General features: G+C 36.2%; 1 protein-coding gene across 1 annotated transcript in view; it reads left to right on the forward strand.

Moving 5' to 3' along the window:
* The window catches only part of HS2ST1 (heparan sulfate 2-O-sulfotransferase 1), a 77,459-nt gene extending 68,128 nt beyond the window's left edge, over window positions 1–9,331 (forward strand). The window contains exons 5-7 of the mRNA XM_038143780.1: window positions 1,846–1,943; window positions 3,013–3,170; window positions 4,715–9,331. Of these exons, the coding sequence (XP_037999708.1) occupies window positions 1,846–1,943; window positions 3,013–3,170; window positions 4,715–4,941 (483 nt within the window). The 3' untranslated portion in view covers window positions 4,942–9,331. The remainder of the gene's footprint in view (window positions 1–1,845; window positions 1,944–3,012; window positions 3,171–4,714) is intronic.
* Window positions 9,332–10,707: the final 1,376 nt, after the last annotated feature.

Consider the following 10,707-nt stretch of genomic DNA (forward strand, 5'->3'; position numbering starts at 1 on the left):
TTTTTCTATTTTGTCACTACGATACTACTTTCTTTAGGTCTGAGAGACTTTGTTGTTGTTGTACAGATTTAACATGTTCTGTAAGCATTTCATTTGAAGTGAAATTGATTTGCTGTATCAAGTTTCTGGCTTCTTTCATGTAAGTCAGGTAGTACTATTTTTCTAAAGTGTCTCTTGGGAAACTGTCCAGGTATAGATGATGTAAGTTTTGCATATATTAGTTATAAAATTCAGTAAGCTCAAAAATGGATTGAGCCAATTGCAGTGTCTTTATTCTAGTGTGTGTTACAGTAGCTTGATGAAAAGCTTTTCAGGTGAAAAGTAGGGAAGATCAGAAATTACCTCTAGTGAAACTCAATTGTTTCTTCATTAGTGGAAAGGAATCTCAGTGTATTTTATATTCCTGTCCCCTCCTAGTCCATTTCATGACATCTGTATTGAAGAATTCTAAACTAGGTTGTTTTCTGTATCCCTGTGCTTCCAGTCATAGTTAGCTTGTCTCCAAATGCAGAGTCTGTAGAGGCAGGGGTTTCTTATAATAAAATCTCTGGATGGAGCAGCCAAGGTAGGTGCATAAGAGGAAGTGTGGAAGGAAGTCTGTCCTATTTCAGCTTACTTAGAAAATGGCTTGCTTCCTCTTGCTTATTAACTGTAAAAAACCTGCAGGTATAAGCAAAGAAATCTTTCTTTGCACAGATGCCAGTTCATTTTTATTATAAACATTCATAATTTAGGAGGTGCATTTAACAATAGATCAGAGCAGAATTTCCCTAGAGAACTATGCTAGGGAAAGCATACCAATGTCTTGTTTTCCTGCTTAAGCTGCATTTTTATCTATGATGTTTAACATGTACAAGCTATTCTAAACTCAGAGTTCAATGTGAACCAAGGCACCACAGTTTACTCCCTGCTTTGGCATAGTATCAATAATTTTTTGAGATTATCTCATAAACTTTACCTCAAAATAGAAGCAAATTATGTTGTCCTTGTTCTTAACCCCAAATAATTACACAAATGTTTTTACATAGTTGCTTTGAACAGAAACTTGTAATTATACTGAAGAAGCAATCTAAAAAGTTGTCCATGGAATCTATTATTTTTTTCATATATCCTAGATACAGACCTTATATCTTGATTAGAAATACCATAAATACTTCCTTTATGGCGACACAGTAAAGCATTTACAAATTCCCTGCAGTGCTAATGGAGTTCCTATTGTAACTGTGTTACTGCAGTTGAAACTCTGTTCCTACAGCAGTGTATCCACATCGAGAGCAATATTGTATGGAGTATTCTGTTACACTGTGGAAAGCTTCTTTTCAGTTCTTCTGATTGCCAAAACAAAATTACCCTCTGAAGTGGCAGTTATTTGTCATTATTCAAATGTAATAGAAGCTTGTTTAATTTAAAACACAAAATGCACAATGTTCTGTGTTAGAAAGGATCCAGCTGTCGCAGGATCATACAACTCCTTATGGCATTTAATACTGGATCTTTAGTGACTTCTTTTATAGGGGAAAATAATTATACCAACACTCCAACACTTACTGACTATTTTTGCTTGTTTTGACAAATAGTCTTTGCTAAAGTTATATGTAAGGTCTATCAATGTATCAGGTAAGATCAATTCTTCGTTAGTTGTAACCATTAAGGACTGTCCAAGTACTATGTAGCTGAGACAGCAGATCATCCTAATAACACTGTGAAAGCAAGGCTTGACATTTCTTTTCTAGAACATCATGTGTGTGTTTTTCTGTCCCCACTACATTTAGCAACTAACCAGTTTGAGGTGTTTGATACATATATGAGATTTTAAAGCTCAGCTCAATTTTGTCTTTGTTCCAGACCTTTGATGAATGTGTGGCAGCTGGAGGTTCCGACTGTGCTCCAGAGAAACTTTGGCTTCAAATTCCATTCTTCTGTGGCCACAGCTCAGAATGCTGGTAGGGAGATAAATGCAGCTTTTTTGTCAAGTACATCAGTGCTGAAATCTAAACATTAACAAATTTCAATATGTAGTTCTGTTGATAGAAGTGTGAGGGACTGAACAGGAAGCAGTGGATACTTGAGTGTTTTCTGTTGAAGATGGATTTACTGAAACAGTTCTGCAGTTCTTTAAACTAGCAGTATGTTACAACACTGTATCAGCAGTGCTATGAGGGAAAACATGTCTTCAGTTTTAAAAATCATTTTTGCAGATTTAGAGTCTTGACATTTTTCTTTTATGTCAGACTACAGTATCGTCCTTTTGGAATGGAGATATTCTAGTTCAAGCTCCTAAAGTTCCTGGGAAGTACACAATAATTGAGATCATGATAAATTTATCTTTTTAACATTTGCCAGATATCCAGTAGTCAATGCTACTTAGCAGAAACTGAAACAAAAGCAAATAGTGTCCATCTGTCAATGCAAAATACTTTATAATAATGGCAAAGGTGTTTAAAAAGCTCTTTAGCAAAAAAAAACAAAACCAAAAAAAATCCCATAGAGTTTTTGAAAGATTCTGAGTGATAGCAAGGGCAATTATTTGTCAAAGGTTTTGTTCATTCAAACATAAGCAAAGTAAATGGCCACTTGGGAGCTCCTCTTTCAGTGCCTGTTGTTCAGACCTGTCTACTCTCTGGCTATGTGGAGAAGCAGAGAAAGAAAGAAGGTGCAAAAGGGAAGGTATGTTCTTGCCAGATTTCTGGTATCTAATGTGAAAGTAGAGACAGAGTGTTAATATTGAGACAATGTAAATCCTCAAAAAATTGCTTGAATAGAGCCATTAATCATATTACACACACACTGGGTATTTTTGTTTAGACTATTTTATAAGTAGAGGAGTCACATTTTTAGGTAAGAACACAAATGAGAGGAACTGGAAAGGGAAATGAAGTTAGGAATGGTTATAACTTGGAATAAGTCTTGCCTTTCCTATACAAATGTCCTGTTGTGAAGTAATCTCCATCTAGGGACTAAGGATTGTTGGCTGACATCAGAACTTGATATAATTGTTCTCTGTCATTTTAGGAATGTGGGAAGCAGATGGGCTTTGGAACAAGCCAAATACAATCTGATTAATGAATACTTCCTAGTGGGAGTTACTGAAGAGCTTGAAGACTTTATCATGTTATTGGAGGCAGCTTTGCCCCGGTTCTTCAGGGGTGCCACAGAACTGTACCGGACAGGTATTAAAATAGTTGATTTCATGGAGTTTTCAACCATTTTTTGCCTTTTTTAGTGTGAATTCTTTAGATCTAGATGAATAGTTTTGAATCTCTACCAGGTTTGCCTCTCAGCTGGATGATGCTCCTATAGAAGAAACCAACTTCTTTTCTCTCTCTCTTTCTCTCTCTCTTGCTCTCTCTCTTGCTCTCTCTCTTGCTCTCTTTCTCTCTCTCTTTCTCTCTCTCTTGCTCTCTCTCTTGCTCTCTTTCTCTCTTTCTCTCTCTCGGGGGTGATGTTAGTCCAAGTATCCTTCTGCCTTACACAACTTATAAATATTTAAGGCTGGGGTAAATGTAGGTGTGGAGGTATACTGCATGTAACATTGTGATGGATTTGTAACAGAATATTTTTTTAAGGTTTTACAGTGGGTTCAGTTTTTTAAAGTGGCTGATGTGGCAGATTTCCATTTCCTCAGAAGCCGTGCTGGAATTAACTGTGCTCAATGCAGCTGGTTGGCTGAGCAATAAAGCCTGAGGGATGCAGAGACCCAAGTAGATGTTTATCTTCCTGGGCTCCTAGCTACAAGAAGTAGCTCAGTTTCTAGGAGCTGGCCATGCAATTTATGATGAAGAAAAGATCTATCTTAGCAGGGCTTCTAACTGCAAATAAAGGGAGAAAAGGATCTGATATACAGAGCCTAGATATGTAGTATTAACAAGTTAATTACAAAGCAACAACAGTCCTTGGGGAAAACCTGGTCATCATTTTGGTCATCTTTGTTTCAGAAACTCTGCAACAGGGATGTGGCTTATGTATCGTTTATGACAAAACTACAGTGTCCTATTTAGATGGGAGCATAATGGTTTAAATGCTATTAGTAGAGATTATATTTTGATTAGAAATAGACAATTGAAATCATGCAAAACCAAGATTTTTTTTCTCTTTTATGGAGAGCTACAGAGAGCTACACCAGAACAGGGAGGTTCTTGGTAGTCTGAATTGAATATAACCTTCCCTGGAGGTATTTAAAAGATGTGTAGAAGTGGTGGAGGTATTTAAAAGACGTGTAGGTGTGGCCCTCGGAGACATGGCTGACTGGGACTTGGCAGTGTTAGGTTTGTGGTTGGACTCAATGATCTTAAATGTCTTTTCCAACATAAATGTTTCTATGATTCTATGAAAGAAGTCTCTGCAATTTCTAAAATTCTTAACATTTGATACCAGATTAACACCTAAAAAATTAATTTGGAAAGACCAGTTTTGCTCCAGGCAGATTAGATGGAGTAATCTTATTCCTTAAATGAATGTTCATTCCCTGGGTTTATTAGAGCAAACAGAAAGAATTGAAAGAATGGGTGCAAAATTCATAAACATTTAGTGAGAGAGGCTGCAGTTTTCCAACTCTTCATGTTGTGTTAATAAATTTTGGATTAAAGCCTGCTCCTTCTAATGCAGTTTATCAGCACACTGAGAGTATAAAAACTCTGTAAATAGCAAAGGACTGTAAATATTTTTTGAGCACGTGAACTTGAAAGTGAAGTTATTGCTTTCATTTTGCATCTAGGAAAGAAGTCGCACCTTAGAAAAACAACTGAGAAAAAACTTCCCACAAAAGAAACTATTGCCAAGCTACAGCAGTCTGAAATCTGGAAAATGGAGAATGAGTTCTATGAATTTGCACTGGAGCAATTTCAGTTTGTCAGAGCACATGCAGTTCGGGAAAAAGATGGAGAATTGTATATTCTGGCTCAAAACTTTTTCTATGAAAAGATTTACCCTAAATCAATCTAAGAATGCTATACTGTTAGATTTATGGACCTAAATCCTTGGCCACATCATCATCTTAGTCCTCAGCCATGGAAACTAGATTGCTTGTAGACCTCCAAGACATTTCTTTATACGAGAAAAGTGGGTTGTGGATCACCTCCAGGGCTTTGGATATAGCTGTGTTGGTAATCCAGAAGCAAAGGCTTCATTTCTTTTATCTAACTAATATTTTCAGAGGGAGTCAATATCCTTAACCTGAAGAAATCTACACTGTAATTCAGAGCAATTAATACACAACAGTTCTATTGGGAAATGTAAACAATCAAAAACCCACTTCTGTTGATGCTCTTTTTAATTTTCAGAGCAATTTATTTTCATTTATACTTCTGTGAAGAGGAAATAATTTTTCCCCAGCTTTCAACATGGAAATTTTGGTTGTATACAGTATGAGTAGTCCTAATAACTGGTTGACATCTGTGCTTTGTTTTAGTGAATCATGTCACATGATATTAATTGGGATGGTTACTCATGTTCTGCTGAGAAATGCTGCTGCTGCTGGAATTGCCCATATTTATATATGTGGTTTTATTAAAAAATTACAACTACTCATTGGTGTTAAAATGTCATTTTCACATTAACATTGTAAAAAGTCAAAGAATCAGAGCAGTGGGTTTTTTATTTTTGGTTTTTTTTGATCATCACCACCACTGACTGAGGTTGGGAAAACTACAAAGAGATTTGTTCTTGTCTGCAATTCTAGTTGATCCTTACACAGTGGTATAAAATGTAAATTCAGTAAGTTTCTCCATGGATTCTTTGTAATAATTGTTAACTGAGGTATTGGTGAATCCATATTATGACTCTACTAGTGAGCTGTGGTATGGCTAGGGTTTTCCTACTACTTCAATACTTTTATCTGTAGAATATTTTTACTGAGGTGCTTTATAACGTGTTTTAAAGCATTACATTTACAAAAGGAGTAAAATGCTGTAAATACTGCTTATTTTATGTATTTGGACCAAAAGGTTGAAAGTGATTAGTTTAAAGTTGGGTTTTTTGCACCAGTTCTGTTACGTGTGAAGTGAAAAACATCACATCTACTTCTTGGTTGAGTTAACTGTTGGACATTGCTGAAACACACTTCAGTGACCTCTCTGACTTCAATACCAGAATGTTTTCCAGGGATTCTCTTTTCAGAAGAGTAGTCTTCATTCTTTTTTTAGGGTAAGAGAACAAGAAGAAAGTTGTCATATGCAGTCTGGTTGGGGAAGGTGCAGTGAGCTTGATTGACGTAATTGTATTTATGTACCTGCCTTACGTGACTGTTGTAAACTTGTGAGTTGCAATTATTAACAATGTGAAACACCTGGCAAATGAAGTAAATTGAAATTTGAGAACAGATGTTTGAGGCCACTGCATTATGGCAAATGGCCGTGGAAGAACTTTTCCTATTGAATTTTCTTAAAGATACGAGTATTTACATAACTTCCACCTGCCTTTTCTTAAAGGTGCTTTTCACAAGATTTGATTGGGAAGGCACTGAGGAGACAAAGAAAGGAATGGTGGGAAAGGTTTAAATTCTTCAGGTATGATGCTGAAAGTTTAGTTTAAAATTACCGAGTGGAGTTTCTTTAACCAGCCTGTTCTTGTAATGAAAACAAAGGAAATGGAAAATGGTCTGTAAAGTGGATGTCTGCAGCCAAAAGCAACAGCCCAATTACAGAGAGGATAACGAGAGACTATCAAGTACATCTTGCAGTTTCTTTGTTTTCTTAGATTTTTCCCTTCTGATTTTAAAAATAGATCTCTCTTTGTTCTTCCCAAATAATCGGGGAAGTTCCTTCTCATAAGTTACCATTTATATACCATGAACCATGCATAAGACTTCCTGTTCTTGTTCTTGTCTGTTGACATCAATTATAATGCCAACATGTTTGGATATAGGATGTGTTAGGTCACACATGAAGACATGTTTCCTAGCTAATGAAAGGAACTGAGGAGTCATACACAAAAAGTAGTTAATGGAGATCTAAAAGTTTTCATTGAAAAGCAGACACTTTTTTTAAAAACTAAAATAAATATTTATAGTCCCAGGAAGGATTTCCGCTCAGTAATAGTTTTATGTTAGATTTTTTTACTATGTTGTTCTAATTCAGATTAGTTTATCTTCTTGAATCTCCTTCAGAATTTTCAGCAGAGCACCTCCAAGAGAGCTGAAGAGCTTGCTAAGTGAAAATGCAAAATATTCATCTAAGTAGGTATGTACAAATGCTTCTCTATTGGCAAGAAAACAATAGACAAAACTTCTGCTGATTTCAGTAGGGTCTACAGAAACATCTTCTATTCTGTAAGCAGTTTTGAAAGTTATGTTTCTTTTTTTTCCTTCCAGGACTTAGAATTTCTTACTTACGAGTATCCAATAACAAAACCAATAGAACAATGCAATTTTTTTTACTTTTGAAAGAGCAATATATTTTTCATAGTTCATGTAAGATAACACATTTTATTTAATCAGATATCATTTCCTGTTCTTTGCTGTGAACTGTGAAGGTTGAGACAAACAAGAATTTTAGGAATACTTTTTAGAAATGCTAACAACAATTGGAGCGGTACTCATTTCAGATATACTCAGAAAATGTGATCATCTGTTGAACACAGAAGGAACCAAGACTGTCTACTTTTATATCTAGTGCAACCATTAAGGACAACTGTGAACTTAAAATTATTTAAATTTAGTGCTATCAAATTGGATTTCCTAAAAGACAGGTTAGGAAAAGGAGCTTTACAGATTTTTAATAACCTGTTCTATTTGTTTTCTGTTTGGAAACAGAAACAATCTAAGATGTTGCCATTAAAAATATTTTACAGCATATAAATATGATTTATCTCATGTATTTTCCCTTAATGACTCATAGAGGAAAGCAGCAATATGTGAAGTTTTGTTTTTGCAGGTTGTATGATCAGTAAACTATTATGCAGCCTCCTGAACACAGATCTTTTAACTAGAGTCACTGTACTCTGTAGAGTGAGATTGGCTTTTTGCAGGGCTAAGTTCTTTTGAAAGGTGCTGAAATGCTCATATATCTACATATACTTGAGAGTAGATTTTGTGACACTGTTCTGTACTTTCTGTACAAAAGTACCACCCAGATTTTGTGCAAAACTCCAGCCCTGTTGAAGCTCCTGATGTCAGCCTGTGGTGCAATGTCCTGCTGTACAGGTGATTACACAGCCGTGCCCACAGCATGCCTGAGGCACTTGTGATACTCTGGGCAGTGCTGGCAGGAGAGCAACAGTGCTTTTAGCTCCTTCCCTTAATGATTCTGCAGCCACACAACAAGAATTTCACTTTTATTTTGTTAGTGCATCTATAAGCAGACCCAAGGCTAGAATGCAGAATGTTCTCTATGCACATTCCTGCTTGTTCAGGGTGGATTTTCTAGCAGTCTCTCTTTTATTGGTATGCTGATCATGGCTTCATTTTCAAACACACATTAAAATTTATAGCTATACAATATAGGCGATGGAGAGCCAGCCCATCCTGATCATTTGAAATGCCTTTTCTGGGTATTTAGTTTTTCTGAAGATACCTAGCTATTTTTACATTACCAGAATAAACTTTTGCTTATTGATGATCTCAGAGTAATTCTATCTTATACTGGGAAAAATTCAGTTATTTTCTTTTACACTTCTGTTAAAATTTTCCATTAAGCTTACTTGGCTTAATGTGTATATGTATACTTAAAGGAGTATGTGACAAAAAGGTGTGTGGATGATACTGTCTGAACTGTGCTGCTTAAGCAGTCAGTGGAAAAGCCTGATTCAAGTGCACTGCCAATCTAGCTCTTCAAAATTAGAGCATATTTTATGACTACTAGAGATTAAACTTAAAGAAAGTTTAAGGCTGCTTAGTTGGATGGATGCTTCCTTTACTGTAAGCCTATGCAACTGTGTAACCTGTGCAGCAGTATTTATAGAAAGAGCCTCTCTTCCTGAGACTTTTCTGGAGCATAATTATAAATGTTCGTACACTTGTACTGTCTGATACTTACATCAGCAGCTTTCCGTAGCTTCTGCAAAAGAGACAGGTTTGTGAGCATTTCTAAAGCAGTACTGAATGTAATTTTGAAAAACATGGATTGTGCTTCATGACCTTTTTATTTTTAAACACACACACAGCTAAATAGTGCCTTTTTTCCTCACAATCCATGTTGAAGATGCTTGCTCCCACTCACCCTCTGTAAATTGATTCATTTGTGCAATACTATTCCAACTTGAAACAATTTTGTCACAGCTGTTTGAGAAATAATCTCCATTTTTCCTCACTGTGCTGCCAGCTTTCTGTTGTTTAAGTGTTTCAGTTGATTACCTAATGCAAATGCTATAAAATAAAACACCCATTGGGAAGGGGAAAGAAAAGAAGTCTGGTGTCCTGTCTTAATATTTGCATGTCACATTCACATCAAATGCTTTTTTTTCTGGAGCATGTTGTTATACAGTATTGTGAACTTTGTTGGCAGCTATTGTGATTTTGGCGGGGAGAGACAAGCTGGAGTGTAGCTCGTCTGTAATAATTTCATACAGCTATAACCAAACATATCTAGAGGCCCTTAGAACTTGCATGGGCTTTGTGACCAGATAGGTTTTAAGTTTGTAGGGGCTATAGACTGTGCTTGAAGGTGTCAATGAAAAGTTCTTGATATCAAAGCCAAGATTTGTAAGAACAGAAAACTGGCATTAAAACAGAGGATTTATACCTTTGTGCTTCCCTGCCTGAGGAAAAAAATGACTTACCAATTGCTGTGGTATGGGAACAGCCTCAGTTACTGCAGTGCTGACAGTGGTGTAAGGACTTGAGCAGACTAGAAATGTCATTTGCATTTGTAAGCAAGGACTTAGAACAAGAAAAAACAGTGAGCATGGGTATGCTGCTGTTTAGGATTTCTGAGGCATACTGTAACCACTGCCCTATAAACATCTCTGGCTGTGTGTGCTATGGAGCTGAATATCATCTGACCCTGGCAAGTTTCTTAATGCAGAGTTCCTAAATATGTAGTTATCAGCCTTGACGATTAAGAACCATCGTGGAATTACTCAGCAACTTCCACTCGAGGATTTTGATGGCTTTTAATCCCCCTTTTGTTGAAAATAGACTTTTCCTTCCTCCTGTGAATGGAAGTGATAGGTGTAATTGTGCACAGGAGTCTCTCTGCTTTTATCAGCTGGGGGAAGTGGAGGAAAAAAATGCCTGTATAGAGGACTTCCTAAGGTCACTGTACCTGTTTCTGAAATGATGTAGTAAATAGAATGACAGCCAAAGTAAGTTGCAATACAACAAAAAGCTTTATTTAAAATGACAGTAGCTCCTCCTCTGAAAGACAGAATGACTAGTGTATGTGGTAGGTATTGGTTGAACCATTTTTTAACTGATGCTGCTATTCGCCCAGGTAATTAATCTCAGCAGTTGGAATTCATGGGAGGGGAGCAATAGAAGAGAAAGGTGGTTTTTGTTCCAGCCAATTTTTTTTTTTCAGATCCTGTATTTTCATTTTATTTATTGTTTGCATCTTGCAATTGATTTCAGTATAATTTCCTTACTTTTTAATAAAATAAAAAAAGTTGCTAGTGAATGTCAAAGCAATACCCAGATGTTTTCTTCAAGCACAAGTCCCCTGCTATGACCTCCTCCCCCAGCTTCATTACCACATAACGCAGATGTGGTAACTTTCAATAAGAGCTAATTTAAAGGACTAATAATTTTCTTTATTAAAAAAAACCTCTACAAAGAAC

The sequence above is a fragment of the Motacilla alba genome, chromosome 8 (assembly GCF_015832195.1).
Source record: "Motacilla alba alba isolate MOTALB_02 chromosome 8, Motacilla_alba_V1.0_pri, whole genome shotgun sequence".
Classification (NCBI taxonomy): domain Eukaryota; kingdom Metazoa; phylum Chordata; class Aves; order Passeriformes; family Motacillidae; genus Motacilla; species Motacilla alba.